We start from the raw sequence: 18,016 nt of genomic DNA, 5'->3' as shown, positions 1-18,016 counted from the left end.
CTGAGGGGCATGGAGTTTTCGTGATTGTGAGCAGAATCAGGCCCTTAGTGAGTATGGAAGGTTCTCTGGGTGTTGACTGTGTATGTTTTGATTGCCCTGAATATTTTGGAACCTATGGTAAAACATAGTGAAGAACACATTCCTATTAATAATAATAAATAATAAAAGTTCTTATATATTGCTTTTAGTCTTCAAAGTGCTGTACACACACTAAATGATCCTCACAATACTTCCAGTAAGTAGGTAGGTAGAACTATCTGCATTTTTTTAAAGATGAGGGAAAACTCAGAAGGAAAAAGAGGGAAAGTGACTGACCCAAGGCACAGAGGCAATTATTGTCAGATCTGAGACTATACTTGAGAGTTTGGTGCTAAGATCATGGGACTAATGTGTGTACTCCATGCTTTTTTCAAGTTCCAGTCGGTGTTTCCAACCAAACTGCTTAAAGTATATACTAAAAACAGACAAAAATTAGTGCTTTGAATTTGTGCTTAATCATCTGTTAAGATCCTAACTTTAAAATATACCACAGTTCTGTAAATCTGCAGTGTTTTGAGGAATGCATAAACACCCAGTGTCCAAACAGGAACATCTTGAAACCACGTAAAAAAATCTTAGATCTTGCTCAAAAATATTATTTGAATTTCACAAATTTCCATCCAACATTGTTTGCACCTGATTGATCAGTTCTGTTTTTAATCTTATTTTTGACAGTCCACAAATTTTGCTTAATAAATTCTTCAAGGGCTTGCTAATGTGCATTCCACATTAGGCATGTGTGAGCTGCATTGCAGCATTGCTGGAAAATTTTCCCTCAGTGATATCTATCAGGCAGTCTCTAGCGCCCTCTGGTGCCATGCACCAGATTAAGGGGTGATGCTAGGGGCCACACACCCTCTGTTCCTTCTTAGTGCCCATGACGGTTGCTGGAACAACTCCTCTTGCTTCAGCAAGGCTTCTTCTCGGTGGTTTTGTACTCTGTTTTATAGTTTGTTTGTTAGTTTTAAGTATAGTTAGTAAATATATAGTATAAGTAGTATTAGTGTAAATAGTTAGAACACCCTCTCTCCTATTGTTGAGGGGCTCTCTTGCCCATGGTGGATAAAAATCAATGTTTTTGGGTTTTTTTAATCTGTTTTTTTTTTATTTAAATCAGATTTTTTTGATAAAATGCTTTTTGAGGAAAAAACCTATCTAAAGATAGATTTAATTAAGATACATTATAGCTCAAAGATATCTCATCATGGAATAGGGATTATAAATTCTAATTCTGTAGTATGAGACAATATATTCATGTAATATTTAAGAAAAGTTTTGTAAATGAGTTCCAATAGTTCATGGATTAGGGATCCAATCTTATGGGGTTCCAAGGGCTTCTGTATAGATTATTTAGGTTAATCTTTCTATCTACCCAATGGGACTCAGTCTAAAAGATACCATCAGGGATGCTTAGTTTTGCAGTTCTGAAACTGTGGATTTGTGTCTCTAGAGATAACATGCTCATTAACAGCAAAAATGTTTTTAAATGAATAACTAAATAATATAGAGGTGAGAATTAACAGGCCTCAACCCTATTGTCCCTCTGCAAATGTGTGTGCACAGAGTCAATCCCTTACCTCTCTCTAAAAGTGAAAAGTTTCAGAAAGTTCAATGAATAGAAGATTGTTGGGGGCGGAAGAGATCTGGACAAGGAGAAGAAGTCTGGAGATAAATGTGAGAAGGGAGGGACAGGCAGTAGAAACAAAAGTGAAACTGTTTGAGCAACATATTCCAGAAGTCTTGAGGCCTTTCTGACTTTAACCTTAATTCATTTGAGATCTATCATACCATTCTCTCACTAGAATGGAAAACCTATAATGGCAGCAGGCTGTAAAAGAGACCCAGTTTGGGAATATTTTAATGAAGTTCCTCTACCTGTGGGTAAGACAGGCATGCGTGCAAAATGCAAACAGTGCAACAAAGAAATGCAAGGCCTGGTTGTCCAAATGAAACAACATCATGAGAAGTGTTCCTTCTCAGGAGGAAACTTCGTTGAAGATGATGAAAGGAACACGTCTAAACATGCAGGATCTTCAGGTTGGTAAACTTTTTTTATTTCATACCTCTTTCTTAAGGACTGCCTCTCTTCCTTCTGGACTATTATTGATTTCTTATGTTTGAGCAAAAAATATAGTTGTTACTCTATGTTACTATCATTTTAGATGTGGTTGTGATAAAAAAAATAGCTGAAATAGGCAAATCTTCCTTTTACAATTTCACCTTTAAAGTAGTACTGAGTGTCAGTGAATGCAATGAGTAATACTAAATGAGCAGTATGGTAATAATAATTAAATAACTGCATTGACTTATTTTGTTTAGGAGAATCCATCCTCAACATACAGGATTCTGAAGACTATCCACCTTCAAGATCACCATCATTTTCTATAGTTTGAGTTATATCGCCATCATCCAGAAACAACCATAGATAAGTTTGTGATTAAAAAAAAAAATACAAAAAGTAGTAATTGATGGAAAAAATTGCCCGGTTTGTTTATGCAACAAACTCTCCTTTCTGTATGATTGAGAACCCACACTTTATTAACATGGTTCAGTCATTAAGACCAGGATACAGTCCACCCAACACAGCAGATGTCATAGGCTGGATAAAGTGTATGAAAGAGAAATTGAGCAGTGTGCAAAAGGTCTAGAGGGTAAAATTGTTAACCTGAGTCTTGATGGGTGGAGCAATGTCTGCAATGATCCTGTTGTATGTGCTTGTGTGACAACAGAAGACGGGAATGTCTTCCTTACAGAAACAATTGATACATCAGGAAATGCACACATAGCAGAATACTTACAAGAAGTAGCAGTAAAAGCTATAACAAACTGTGGGGAAAATTTCAAATATCTAGTATGCAGCTTGGTCACAGACAATGCTGCAAATGTATCCAAGAACAAAATGCAGGGAAATAGCTGTTTTATCACTGACGCTGTTGAAATTTGGAAGGAACTGAGTGAGATCTTAAAGAGAAATATGCAATGACAGAGTTAAATTACAAGCATTAAAAAAAAGAATGGGACAAGCGCTATCTCCAGCTCATTTTCTAGGAAATATTCTCAATACTCTGTACCAGGGTCAAACCTTAACTGCTGAAGAAGAGGAGTTGGCTATGACATGGACATCCAGCAGTCATCCCTCCATAATGCCACCTATAATAAACTTCAGAGCTAAGGGTGAACCATTCAAGAAATATATGTTTGCTGATGATTTAAAAAAAGTCACACCACAGAACTGGTGGAATTCACTTAAGCACTTGGATTCAGAGACTGTTGAAGTGATAATATCACTTTTAACAGCAGTAGCTTCTTCTGGTGGTCTAGAAAGAATATTTTCTTCCTTTGGACTAATTCATTCCAAATTGAGAAATCATTTGGGACCTGAAAAAGCAGGAAAGCGTGTTTTTCTTTTCCAGATTATGAACAAACAAGAAAATGAAGGTGAAGATGACTGAGTTAGCTGTAGAAGCCAATATTTTAAGTTTCTCATGTTGACCTGGCTGACATAGTCGATTTAATTTTTGTTTTGTTTTTTTAAATATTTCATTTAACTATTTTAGTTAAAAGCAATTTAAACAAAAGCAAACCTGATTTTAAAAAACTTAAATGTTTAAATTCAAAAATTCATATGCTTGTTTTGTTAAAATATTATCTGTTCGCTGTTTAAAGAAAAAAAATCCAGAATAGATACCGTTGTTGTTTTAGTTTAAATAAAACAATTTAAATGTCTCTGTCTGGTGATGTTCTCCTCCTAATACAGCGTGGCAAGAAAATCCTCCAAATATTAATGATTAACCTGTTGAATTGGAGATAGTTCACCTCCCAATGACTTCATAAATATCTGCTTCAGTTACCTGTGGTAAATGAAATAACCAAACAATCATTCATTTTCTGATATAGCTGTAAAACTAATCTGAAAAGTTTTCAGAATAAATAATTTAAAAAATATATAATGTGTACCTTCCAAAAATGAAACCTAATCTATCTCTGAGTTGTGAAGAATATGTATTAAGGTTATAACAGCCACCAAGAATGCACTTTTATGTAGATATCCATGATTAAATCAAGTCTTCCTGACGTGATTTAAATCATGATTTAAATCAATTTGATTTAAATCAAATCCACCCTGCTTCCACCCTGCTTTTGCCCCTGGGGCTGGGCACACCCCAGTCTCTGGGCTTCAAACCTTGTGCCTCCTGTGGCAAACCTATGCCTGTGAGCGACCCACGCTCCAGTTGTCTGGAATGTTTGGGGAAAATTCCCATGAGAGACCAGTGCCAGATTTGTCAGGACTTTAGACCCCTTACAAAAATGGAAAAGAGAGGTAAGACTGAAGGCTATCCTAATGTAAGCCATCAAGCCATTCCAATTCTGCACTGAGCACGTCAGCCTCGGTACGAACCATTCCTCTGGCACTGCACGCTGCTCCGTACCATTCCCCATCTCCGGTGCTGAGGAAGAAGCACAAAAAGCAATGCACCGACAAAGGGCGTTCACCAGTGGAGAAGAAGGACAAACATGGCAAAGGCAATGGAGTGCAACCTGCTCCAGGCCACTTCTCCATCCATGGTCCCATAGCACCACCGTCAACTCTGCCCAGAGTTTCAAGTCCAGTGCGGGACCCTCTCCTGACAGCCAGAAGCCACCATGGCACCAACAGATTGACAGTACTGTCAATCTCTGAGGCCTTTGCAGCACAGGGACTTATTGGCACTCCCGGTTCCACCAACTCTGATGGGACAGCTGCCATCTCCACTGACTGTGAGCAGGAGGGAGCATGGGGCACAAGCCATGCCTGATACCCTCTTCGTGACCATCTCCATTGTGCCACTGGTCTCCAGATCCTTGGCACCGAATGGAGAGAGAGAGGGGGGTACCACTCCACCGTGGTTGCCTTGTGGGGACTCTGAATCTGAGGTGGAACGCTATGTCCAGCAAAAGGGCCAATACCGGTACCCATTCTGTGCATCTCCGGACATCGGTCAGTACTGGTCAGCCCCCCAGTGCCTGGCCAAGTGAACAGTGGTCTGTGCAGTGGCCTTTCTGGAACCCTTGGAGGTTTCCCCAGTATTGGGTCACCCCTCCCATTGATCTTACTTGGTGGCTTCCAAGCGGCTGGCTACTGCTCCTTCCTGCTCAGTACTGGACCCAACTCCTGTACCGACCCCGGTACCGATGTTCAGGATGTGGCTTCCTTCGACATTCTTGGGGCTGAGGAAAAGGAAAAAGCCCCTCCTCCGGTACAAGCCGCTCTTGCCGCCTCCTCCCCAGACAAGTCAATCTCTGAGCTGAGTAGCTCACTTCCGCAGGATGACATCATGGTCTATTAGGACCTTCTGAAGCTGATAGCAGCTAATCTGGGGGTAGAGGTTGAGGAGTTTAAGGAATCATCCCACAGCCTTATCGACATGGCTGAAGCAACTCCTAACTTGCCCATTAATGAGGCCAGTCAAGGCCCTGTGGCAAACTCCTCCTTCTCTGCCCCACACCTCAAAGAGTGCTAAAAAGAAATTTTATGTGCCAGCCAACAGGTACGAGTACCCATACTCCCACCCTCCTCTAGGGTCCCTCGTGTCAGTGGCCAACAAGAGGGCCAGACAAGTGCTACCCCCAAACAAAACAATGCAAGAAAGCTGGACCTGTTTGGAAGGAAAGTTTATTCAACAGGTAGTTTATAGCTGCATATCTCAAACCAGCAATCCCTACTGAGGAGATATGACTATAATCTGTGGGACTCCTTGTTCAAGTTCAGAGACTCTCTGCCTCATGACTCAAGGCAGGAATTCTCTGCTGTCTTAAAGGACAGTCAGAATGTTGCCAGGACCTCACTCCAGGTAGCACTGGTTGCAGCTGACCCAGCAGGTAGGACAGTGGCCTCCACTGTCACCATAAGGCTATACTCTTGGCTTCAATCCTCAGATCTCCCTCACGAGGTCCAGCAATCAATCCAGGATCTCCCTTTTGAAGGCTCCTCATTATTTTTGAGATAGATGGACATGAGACTATATGGCCTGAAGGACTCAAGGGCCCCCTGCCCTTGAGTCCCTGGGCCTCTATGCTTCATCTACTTCAAGGAAGCATTTCAGGCCCCAACAGCCACCACACTTCTCGGCTTCACCTCTGAGACAGAACCCTTTTAAACAAAGGGAGAGATTACCAGCAACGTCAGCCGCTTCCTTCCACCTCAACTTCCCAGCCGGGTTGCATGGGTACTCCAGTGGGCCCACGCAGGCCTTTTGAAGATGCGCCCAAGGGTGCCATACCAGTTCTCGTCTCAGATCCTGCCTCCCCCTGATTTTTGGACTGACTATCCTGCTTCTGCCTGGTGTGGTCCTGCATAACATCGGACTGCTGGGTGCTAAATACAGGGATGGTTGGCTATGCCCTCCAGTTTTCATCCACCCCTCCTTCCTACACCCCAGTGCTGTCCCTCTTCAGGGACCCTTCTCATGAGCAGGTCCTCATCTAGGAGGTGCAGACCATTCTACAGATGGGGGCCGTGGAGGAGGTTCCTCAAGACATGAGGGAAGGGGTTTTATTCACAAGATTTCCTAATCCCAAAATCCAAGGGAAGGCCTTCAACTCATTCTGGACCTATGTCATCTCAACAAATATCTCAAGAAACTGAGGTTTCACATGGCCTCCATTATTCCCTTCCTGTTTCCAGGGGATTGGTACACCACTCTCGAGTTTAAGAACACTTACTTTCACATTTTTATCTTTCATGGCCACAGGAGAGTTCTCATGTTTATTGTAAACCAAACGTACTACCAATTCACAGCCCTTCCCTTCAACTGATCTGCAGCCCCCTGGGTCTTCATGAAGTGCATGGTAGTGGTAGCTGCCTTCCTCAGACGGTGAGGAATTCAGGTCTGCCCGTACCTCGACAACTGGCTGATCAAGGGTCATTCAAAGGCTCAAGTAAAGAACAACATCAGCATGGTCCAAGCCACCTTCTGAGCGCTGGGCCTGTTGATAAACCAGCAAAGGTGGACTCTTATTCCAGTTTAGAGAACAGAATTTATCAGGGCAGTGCTCAACTTGATCCAAGCCAGAGCCTTCCTCTTGGAGGCCTGTTTCCAGACTGTTGGACCTGATATCCAAGGTCATGGTCCACCCATTTACAATAGTCGAGTTTGCCTTAAGCTACTGGGGCACATGGCCGCATGCACTTACGTGGTCCAGCATGCAGGTTTGGCCTCAGGCCCCTGCAGATGTGGCTAGCTTCAGTTTACTTCCCGAACAGACACCATTTGGACTTGGTGGTCACTGTTCCATCCCTGGTCCGTGCCTCACCCAAGTTCAGTAATGATGGGAGTCCCCTTTGTGGCCCCCACAGCTGTCAGGGTCCCTAGAGTCGGACGCATCAGTCCTAGGTTGGGGAGCCCACCTGGACAGCCTGAGGACTCAGGGCCTGTGGTCCCAGGAAGAACTTTCCCTGCACATAAATGTCAGGGAACTCAGGGCGGTTTGCTTAAGCTGCCAAGTCTTCCTTGCTCAGATCTCAGGTAGGTGGTGCAAGCTTTGATGGACAACATTGTGGCCATGTTCTGTATCAACAAGCAGGGAGGAGCTCAATCCTCCACCCTGTGTCAGGTGGCCATCCATCTATGAAACTTCTGCATGAAGCACTCCATCCACCTCAAGCCTTCACATCTTCTGGGAGCCTGGAATACACTTGTGAATGACCTCAGGAGATTCTCTTCCTCTCACCACAAGTGGTCCCTTCACCCAGAGGTCACCAGGTTCATCTTCCAAAGGTGGGGCTCTCCCCAGATAGATCTGTTCATGACCAAGCATAACAGGAAATGCAATTAGTTTTGCTCACTGTGGGGGCACAGCCCAGGCTCCCTCTGTGAAGTCTTCCTGCTTCCATGGACAGAACTCCTGTTCTACGCATTTCCCCCCGTCCCTCTGGTTCACAAGGTCCTCCTGAAAATCAAATGGGAGAAGGCGAGTGTTATTCTTACAGTCCCGGTGTGGCCACACCAACAGTGGTTTGGCACACTACTAGATCCATCAGTAGCAACCCTGCCTCCGCTCCATCCAGACCTGATCTCACAAGACCACAGCCAGTTACTCCACCCAAACCTCGACTCCCTTTCCCTAACTGCATGGATGCTACATGGCTGAACCTGGAGGAGCAGGCCTGTTTCGAACAAATTCACCAGGTCTTGCTAGGTAGTAGGAAGCCATCCACTACGGCAGGGGTTCTCACAACAATTTTTTTGGTAGCCTCAGAGTGCAGCCACCAGCTTTTGTTGGTGGCCACTCTGACAGTTTTTTTCCTAAAATAATTAACTTTAGGAAAAACACACAAAATATACATGTCCAAATATCGTAATTTATTTATGTAGAGTTTCTTTTTGCAGACTCAATAATAAAAATAATGTGCAGTTGTGTCTATTTTTTTTACTGGATCTAAACAAATAGAAATGGTGCTTTGCACATTCTTGTCTTTTTTGTTGTTTCTTTCGCGGTGTTCTTCAAGGACAAAGTCCAAGTACGCCTGCACCCAGCCTTCCTGCCAGAGGTGGTTTTGCAGTTCGATAGCAACCAGGTCATTTTCTTGTCAGTCTTCTTCTCGAAGCCTCCCAAGAACTCAGAAGAACACCAGATTCACTTAGATGTTAAGCATGCCCTCATCTTCTATATTGAGAGGACTAAATCCTTTTGCAAATCCACACAAATCTTTGTAGCAGTTAGCAGAAAGGGTGAAAGGACTTCCAGTGTCAGCCCAGAGGATCTCATCCTGGGTAATCTCCTGCAATTGGGCATGTTATGAACAAGCGAAGGTCCCACTTCCTGCCATCATAACTGCACGCTCCATGAGTGCTCAGACCTCTTCAGCAGCATTCCTCGCACAGGTTCCAATCTACAGGGTCGCAACTTGGCTGTTGATGCATCCCTTTGCATCCCACTATGCCATCACTCAACAGGTTCAAGACGATGCTAGGTTCAGAAGAGCCGTGTTGCAGTCAGCATGTCCGTGAACTCCAAGCTCACCTCCTGAGGCACTGCTTGTGATTCACCTAACGTGGAATGGACATGCGCAACACATCTCAAAAAACAACAGTTACAAAAGGTTAGTAACCACAGGGTTTTTTTTTAATTTTAAAACGATTGACTGATCTTCTAAACACAGTAGTTTGTGAGTTGAAAGTTTAGTTCCTTTCTTCTGAAGAGTTTTGTGTTAGGAAAAAAAAGCTAGCTTTCATTCTGGGTTTTCTTTTTGTACATAGTCTATGTTAGTCAGATGGAAATGCCCATGGATTGCATTGGCAGCTGCTTCTGAAAGTCAGTGAAATTGTGATTTATGTAGGTTTGTGTTGGACCAAGAACTTCTCTCATTAGTATTTCTTATGGGATGCGGGTAACTGCTTATATAATTGAGATTAGTCCCAAATGATTTGATAGCCTTTTTATCACACTGAAAAGTCTTAACAAGGAAAGCTTAAAATGTTTGATGAATAATAGTGCATTGCATACACATGTACTTTTTGTGATTTGTTAGTTGTGTATAGTAAAATGTGTATCCCATTTTAATTAAACCAACCCATAAGAATGTACTGGCATACTGTTGATTTGGGGTAAAAGTTTGATATTCCAAAGCTTTAATTTTAATGTGACTTCACCCAAAACATTACAGTATTGTTGGTAAACAGATGTGAAGCTAAAATGTTTGGTTCTCTTAAACACCTGAAAATTCAGATGTTTAGAAAAGCTGATCCAAAATATCCAAACGTTTTGAAGGCTTTGTCTGCAGTGACGTCTCCCTTCCTCTGACTGATCCCAGGACCCCCTCATTGCCCCTGTCTTCTCATATCTTTGATGTTTCAGACCAGGGCCCCTCTTCTGCCAACCCTAGGCAACATTTCAGCTTTTGTTGGGGGAAACCAAGGCCCTCTTCCCAGCTCAAGCAGCATCAGAATTTTGCATGGCAATTCCCCCACACCAATCCAGGAAGCCCTTCTAGCAGCGACAGGACACAGGTCCACTTGTGATCTTTCTGGTAAGCAGGGCTACCCAGAGTCATGCATTTGCTCTGCTCCCTGGTGCCTTCTCACAGCCTCGTTGGAACATCATCTACCCAGTTGGCTTACACACAATCAATAATAATGAGCAGCAGCAGCAAGATTTTCCCTGCAGTGACCATTCTTAGCCATCATTGGCTATTGTGAAACGATGGCAGCTAACTGCTTTGCCTCCTTCCATCAGAGAGAGCGTGGGGAGGGAATGAATTAGGAGGGGAACAGAATTAGCCAAAGGGGAGAACAATTTGGGAGAGCTAAGTTCAGGGAAAGGAGCAAAACTATGATTTTTCCCACAGGTAAGCATCCTACTGTGCAGATCTCCTGGCAGAAACTAGCTCATGTCTTTTGTTCCATGGCAAATGTCTCTTGAAGAATTAATTGGAACTTGGCAGGTTTGACTTTGGGTAAAGTGGAATTGGGACTCTTGAGAGATGCTACCAGATGTGGTGGGTCCCACAATGCCATTGGAAAAGTGTAAAGGGGAGAGAAAAGTGGTCATTGGGTGGGAAGTATAACGAATGAAGGGTTTTAGATATGTTAGGAACAAATATGGACTGTCTTGGGACCTCCCTGATTCCTTCCCTTCACCAGGGGAAGTCAGATGATGAGAGAGAGGGGGTTCTGGTAGCCATATTTTAAAATAGGTTATGTTAAAGGGATGAGTGAAACTTTGGATCTGTGCTTATGTTATTAACTGAATCCATTTGTACAAACCTAGTGTTTATTTCTCATCCCTATAGCATTTCTTTAGATCTTGAAATACTCTCCATATCTCACTTTAAAAAGTTAATAGAATTTTCAACACCAAATTGTGCAGTGATTATATGAAATATTTCTAAAACAAAAGTTAAACAGAAAGTCACAGATAAAAACCAAGTACAGAGCTTTTTATTTTTGGCATTATTTTTAGCAGTAAAACTAACTCCCCGTGATTTAGTATTGCCAAGATTACTCCTATAAAGTTGGAAATGATAGATATGCAGTATGCTGAAAATGGCTTGAGCAGATTTTTCTCCCCAAATATTTGTGTAATGCTTCTAGTGAAAGATACTAAGGATGATATCCTTCACTTCCATTATTCAGGATTGTAGGGAGGGATTTTCAAAAGGGCTCATTGTTGGTCTCACTCCTCTCCCTTTGAAGTCAATGGCAAAGCTCCCGTTGATGTCCGTGATAGCAGAGTTAAGTCAGTGCTGAGTGCTTTAGAGTGAAGTCCCCTTTATGCTGTTTTGCCGCCATAAAGTGCAAATGAGAATCGGGTCCTCAGAGTTTAGATGATCTGTGAATGTAATAGTTGCAGTACTGACTGAATGAAAGACGGGGTTTCCACGTTATGTGTACATGTGTCTTTTTTCCCTTGTGCATTTAGACAGAAACTCCAAGAAGAGCATACGGACTGGAAGTTTGGAGAGACATGGCTGTTTTTTGGCTGCCGGCATCAGGACAGAGACTACTTATTCAGGCAGGTTCTGTAGGTAGTATTGGAACTCTGTTGCACCTTGTATTTATGCTTTGGATACTGATTTCTAACGTTTTTGCATTGTCTTTCAGAGATGAGCTCAGAAGTTTTGTTGAAAATGGCACATTAACTCATCTTAAGGTTTGTTTCTCAAGAGACCCTCCAGCTGCAGCAGAAAAAAAACCAACTAAATATGTGCAGGACAACATTCGACTTTGTGCTAAAGAGGTTGCCAGAGTCCTGCTGAAGGAGAGAGGTTGTTTCTATGTATGTGGGTGAGTAGACTAGAGTTTGAATGCCTAACAGAGGGAGCATTTAATAGAAATTGTTGAATACATTTGAAAGACTTGCAATAGCATCAAGTAAATGACTGGCATTTACAATACAGTAGAACCTCAGAAATACGAACATCTCGGGAATGGAAGTTCGTAACTCTGAACAAAACTTCATGGTGGTTCTTTCAAAAGTTTATAACTGAACATTGCCTTAATACTGCTTTGAAACTTTACTATGAAGAAGAAAAACGCTGCTTTCCCTTATTTTCTTTTAGTAGTTTACGTTTAACACAGTATTATGCTTTTTTAGACTTTTTTTTTTGTCTTGTCTCTGCTGCTGCCTGATTGTGTGCTTCCAATTCCAAATGAGGTCTGTGGTTGACTGGTCAGTTCATAACTCTAGTGTTTGTAACTCTGAGGTTCTACTGTACTGAAATATTCCTGTTTTTTAGAGTGTTAACTTTATGGTATAATGTTAATCATCCACCCCTACAGCTTAATCTTTTTCTTAGGTTATGGCCAAGTATTCCACTACTCTATTGATTGTTCTCACCATAATGTTTCAGAAATGTTTCTTGTTCATGTAGTGTTTTCCAGTTAAAATAGGACAGGCTACAAGCAAATGGTGTAACTCTTGTGAAAGTGGAAGATATACACATATATACATGTAATGAATTATGGAGGTATGTGATAACAGCCCTTCAGCTGGCACTCTATAGGTTTGGAGGTACAGAGCAGCAGCCTGCTACCCAGGATATCTTCCCTTGGAGAATTCCATTAGCCTTCTTTTCCTGCCCTTGTGGGGCTTTAGGGAATGTTTTCTGTAACGGTAACATCCTTATGGTGTGAGGTTTTTATGTACGGAGATCTAACACACTTGCAGGTGCAGGATTTTTGGGAGCATCTCTCTGTTTGTAATGCATCCCTGATTACTTACAAACAGTTAATTGAACACGTGGCATTGGGCCCAGAACTTAGTAGCTTCTCTTTCAAAACCAGAAGTCTGTTTCTTATGTTACTACTAAGTGGTCAGTAGTATTAGGGCTTTTATTGTTTCTGTATCTGAGCAACTAGAGGGTAGCATAACCACAAACACTTGAGCAAGTCTAATTCCATCCAACAGAAGGCAATTATTTTCTTCCAGTTTAAATGTGGATCTGAGTTTCTGCTCCATATACATTTGAATGTATTGAAAGCTTCATGTCTTAGCTGTTTTAGGTATTACTGTTGCCACCACTCCCAAGTACAGGAGCAATTAATGTCTATGGTATAAGCCAACATAAATTCTACAATTCTTTATTTTAAAAAGTATTGCTTGTTTCCAAAAACATCCTGTATCTGTGGCTGCCGGTGAAAGGAGAAATCTGCTAATAAGTACTATTTTTTTGTCTCTGTCTTTTCTAGAGATGCAAAGCACATGGCTAAAGATGTGAATGATACTTTAGTGGACATTTTAAGCTCTGATGCTGGAGTTGACAAATTGGAAGCAATGAAAACCCTGGCTACATTACGACAAGAAAAACGCTATCTACAGGATGTCTGGGCCTAAATGTGTGACCTCTGTGCCTTTGCAAAACAAAGACTGTTAGATAATTTTCACCGTATATACTGTATGAAGACTCCGCTGATTCTTTGGATTACTGTTATTTCAACTTCACTTAAGTAAATTCTCTCTTAAAAGCAGCCAATTGATAATTTTAAAAAAAAATTTTCTCTAGTCATTTAATTCTTGATCATTCCTACTGATCTTTTGAAAGGCATTTAAAACCTTTACAACAACAACAACAAAATGGAACCTATGAGTCCTCAATTTGTAGCATTATTACCAAGTAGATTCTCATGGAGCTCCATTCCTCCAATTTAATAATGGTATACTTTGAAAATAAACTTCTGCATTTATATAGTATCCAATATTATATATATCATCGTATACAGCACACATAACATTACTTATTTAGTTGTACTGTTTATCACGTACATCTTATTGCCAAGATTTAGTTGAACATATTACGTGTAAGTATTTTGAAGGAATTTTTCTTTGCCTGATAACATATGACACAAGTTGCAAACAATAAATATTTAAAATATTGTCAAGGAATTCTGGGCACAATAACTCCCTCATTAGAGGAGGGTTTGGAACAAATTGATAAACTAAACGGTAATAAGTCACCAGGACCAGATGTTATTCACCAAGAGTTCTGAAGGAACTCAAATGTGAAATTGCAGGACTCCTAACTGTCGTCTGTAACCTATCATTTAAATCAGCTTCTGTACCAAATGACTGGACGATAGCTAATGTGATACCAATTTTTAAAAAGGGCTCCAGAGGTGACCCTGGCAACTACAGGCCAGTAAGCCTCGCTTTAGTACCAGGCAAATTGGTTGAAACTATCGTAAAGAACAAAATTGTCAGACACATAGATGAACATAATTTGTTGGGAAGTCAACATTTGTTTTTGTAAAGGGAAATCATGCCTCACCAATCTACTAGAAGTCTTTGAGGGGGTCAACAAGCACGTGAGATGGAGATCCAGTGGATATAGTGTATTTAGATTTTCAAAAAGCCTTTGACAAGGCCCCTCCCCAAAGGTTCTTAAGCAAAATAAGCAGTTATGGGATAAGAGGGAAGGTTCTCTCATGGATTGGTAACTGGTTAAAAAATAGGAAACAAAGGGTAGGAATAAATGGTCAGTTTTCAGAATAGAGAGATGTAAATAGTGGTGTCCCCCAGGGATCTGTACTGGGCCCAGTCCTATTTAACATATTCATAAACAATCTGGAAAAAGGGGTAAACAGTGAGGTGGTAAAATTTGCAAATGCTACAAAACTACTAAAGATAGATAAGTCCTAGGCAGACCATGAAGAGCTACAAAAGGATCTCACAAAACTGGGTGACTGGGCAACATAATGGCAGATGAAATTTAATGTTGGTAAATGCAAAGTAATGCACATTGGAAAACATAATCCTAACTGTACATATACAAAGATGGTGTCTAAATTAGCTGTTACCACTCAAGAAAGAGATCTTGAAGTCATTGTGGATAGTTCTTCGAAATCATCCACTCCATGTGCACCAGCAGTCAAAAGAGCGAACAGAGTGTTGGGAATCATCAAGAAAGGGATAGATAATAAGACAGAAAATATCATTTTGCCTCTATATAAATCCACGGTATGCCCACACCATGAATACTGTGTGCAGATGTGGTCACCCCATCTCAAAAAAGGTATATTGGAATTGGAAAAGGTTCAGAAAAGGACAACAAAAATGATTAGGGGTATGGAACAGCTTCCATGTGAGGAGAGATTGATAAGACTGGGACTTTTCAGCTTGGAAAAGAGGCAACTAAAGGGGGATGTGATTGAGGTCTATAAAATCATGAGTGGTATAGAGAAAGTAAATAAGGAAGTGTTATTTACTCCTCATAATACAATAACAAGTGGCCACCAAATGAAATTAATAGGTAGCAGGTTTAAAACAAACACAAGAAAGTATTTTTTCATGCAACACTCTGTCAACCTCTGGAACTCCTTGCCAGAGGGTGCTGAGAAGGCCAATACTATAACAGGGTTCAAAAGGGAGCTAGATAGATTCATGGAAGATAGGTCCATCAATGGCTATTAGCCAGGATGGGCAGGAATAGTGTCCCTAGCCTCTGTTTGCTAGAAGCTGGGATTGGGTGAAAGGGCATGGATCACTTGATGATAACCTGTCTGTTCATTCCCTTTGGGGCACCTGCCATTGGCCACTGTCAGAGGACAGGATACTGGGCTTGATGGACCTTTGGTCTGACCCAGTGTGGCCGTTCTTATGTTCTCCACCTCCAAGCTTTTCTATGAATATTGATATTTGAGTGATGAAGTAATGGGCTTACAACATTTTGCAGATACTTGGAAACACTGGCTGATATTGAGTAGGTTTTCCCAGCTAACTCATGCAAAGTATCTTTAATTCATTCCTTTAAACTCTGCTGGCTTAATTCTAGGCCTTTCCTGAACAAATCTGACATTTGTGCTAAATTTTGTTGGATATAATTATTGCAGCTTGAGATAGGAATATCAAATTATTATTATATTTTCTGAAATTAGGTAATTTGAAACTCATTTTACAGCCTTAAATCTTTTGCTTCCTCAGAAAAATCTGGATTACTACCACCAAAATAATTTTTTCCAAATTCAGGTAGAAAAATCCATCCTCTGCCTAACAGGGATGCTCAAAGGACAAAAAGCTCTTTTCTTCCTCATTTCAACTGTCATTACTTTTACCTTTCTTCAACTCACCACTCCCTTTGCTCCCTCTCCTTTTAACTCATGACTCCTAAGTCCCCATTTCTTTTGGTTCCTTCCCTTCTTTCTCTCCAAGATTAGACCCTTAGAGGAAGAGACAAAGGGGAAGAAATATTTCTCAGTTGTGGCATTGCTCAAGTATTCTTGTTAGGGAAAATTCCATTTTTACTCTGTCCTACACATAAAGCAGCACTTTTTGTATTCTGATTCTTGTTTTATAATGTTTGCCACTGTGGTATTTGAGCTCAGTATAGGCAGAGGGAGCAGTTGGAGGAAAATGTGATAGAGTAAAATCTCAGTTTTTTTAAAAAGGAAACTGCAATTAACTCTAATTGAAATTAACTTTTATTAAAACTTTGACATAATTGCAAAGTAGCAATTATTTAAAAGGTCAATAGAAAAGCTCAACTAAAATTTTACATACGAAGCTTTATAGAAAAAGGTTATAATGCTCCACAAAGAGGACATGATGGAGATATATGTAATAAAATCTATTAAAATATCAATACAATGTAATTTGGGATTCAACATGTAAAATGAAACACACACACACACACACAAAAGTAAAATAAAGAAAGAGACCTATAATTTATTATTGTTATGCTGGAATCACTAGTGTATCATGAATATCAGTATATTAGACTAGGCATTCAGCTTCACATACTTGTCTTTATTTACCTGAGACAAAAAGGTTTTAGCTTTATCATAATCAAAAAAGATGTATTGCTAATCATCTTTTAGAAATTAGTGTTTGATTGAAAACATCACTGAGACCTGGAAATCCAAAGAAGCACATTCAGCAGATAGGGTTAACTATTTTCTGTGTCATTAATGAGTTGTCTTGGAAATACCAGGGAAAGTTTGAAATAGTGATTTTAAGAAACTGCCATTTTCATTTCCTTTTTCAGACCACTTACCAGTCATTTTATATCATATGATATGCAGAAGTAATGCTAGCTGGTCTAGTAACACTACTAGTAGCTTTTATTAATAAGGTTTTTTTTTAAATGGCCATATGGTCTCCTTCCAACCAGCTTGACTGTGGCTCCTGTGTTGCACTGCTCCAGCAATTTACAGCAATTGGAAAGCTAGTGAATCCAGCCCTTCGAGGATTTTGTCAGTGTGTTAGAATCCTTGGATAGTATAGAGCCACTAAAGCTACTGCTACAGCTCCTGATAGCAGACAAGTGCCAGTATTTTTAAAATCACAGTTAAGGTGTATAACCATCTACAAAAGAAAAAGGAAAGAACAAAACCAACAACCCTCTGATGGTGTTGGTGTTGATTTTCTGCTATGTTATACATGTTTGGCCTTTTGTGGGGGACACTGGTTGTGGAAGGGAAAGGCATGCATGGGAGAACAAAACTGAAAATAATCAACAGGCAGAACACAAATCAAATAGTACCAAAGTTCTAAAACAGAAGAAACACAAGGATTGTGAATGAAGTTTTTGCAAATTAATATATGGAATAAGACGTGTGTATAGGCTGCATTGTATCAGCATGGTTGAAATATGCAAAACATTGTGGCCAGGTCCTCAGCTGTCCTAAATGTGAGACACTGGAGATGACTTCACTTTAGAATGGATACATATCTCACAACCTCTTTAGAATGTGAAAATGTAGTTATAACACTAACTGTCCTAGCTAATTGCTTTAATATACCTGATTTCTTTTTGTTGTTTTTTGCTATGTTCCTTTCATCAGACATCCCTGTGACCCATATCCAAGGCATCCTTGCCTTCACAACAAACAGAAGAACCTCTGGTTTTTACACATTTTCCCTGCCTCCTGATACAAGTAACATACCTGAAAAGCTAATTTCTATTTTGTTCATTTGTGTGTTGGACCATAGATGTTGGGTGAAAGCAAATTGCAAAGTAATGCTGAAATGTATGAACCTAACTCAGGCCTTGTTCACACTGGCC

General features: G+C 40.7%; 1 protein-coding gene across 5 annotated transcripts in view; it reads left to right on the top strand.

Annotated features, from left to right (window-relative positions):
- The window catches only part of MTRR (5-methyltetrahydrofolate-homocysteine methyltransferase reductase), a 124,639-nt gene extending 110,873 nt beyond the window's left edge, over positions 1-13,766 (top strand). For 2 of the 5 annotated variants that reach the window (XM_084619398.1, XM_084619397.1), the window contains 3 exons: positions 11,440-11,532; positions 11,622-11,804; positions 13,209-13,762. In XM_084619398.1, coding sequence (XP_084475524.1) covers positions 11,440-11,532; positions 11,622-11,804; positions 13,209-13,353 — 421 coding nt within the window. In that variant the 3' untranslated portion in view covers positions 13,354-13,762. Of the gene's footprint in view, positions 1-11,439; positions 11,533-11,621; positions 11,805-13,208 lie in introns of all 5 variants that reach the window. The other 3 variants (XM_084619399.1, XM_084619396.1, XM_084619395.1) reach the window with 3 other exon arrangements.
- Positions 13,767-18,016: the final 4,250 nt, after the last annotated feature.

The sequence above is a fragment of the Lepidochelys olivacea genome (genome assembly GCF_965140295.1).
Source record: "Lepidochelys olivacea isolate rLepOli2 genome assembly, chromosome: 2".
NCBI classification, from domain to species: Eukaryota; Metazoa; Chordata; order Testudines; family Cheloniidae; genus Lepidochelys; species Lepidochelys olivacea.
The sequence above is the reverse complement of the archived record's forward strand: the minus strand, read 5'-3'. Positions and strand labels throughout refer to the sequence as shown.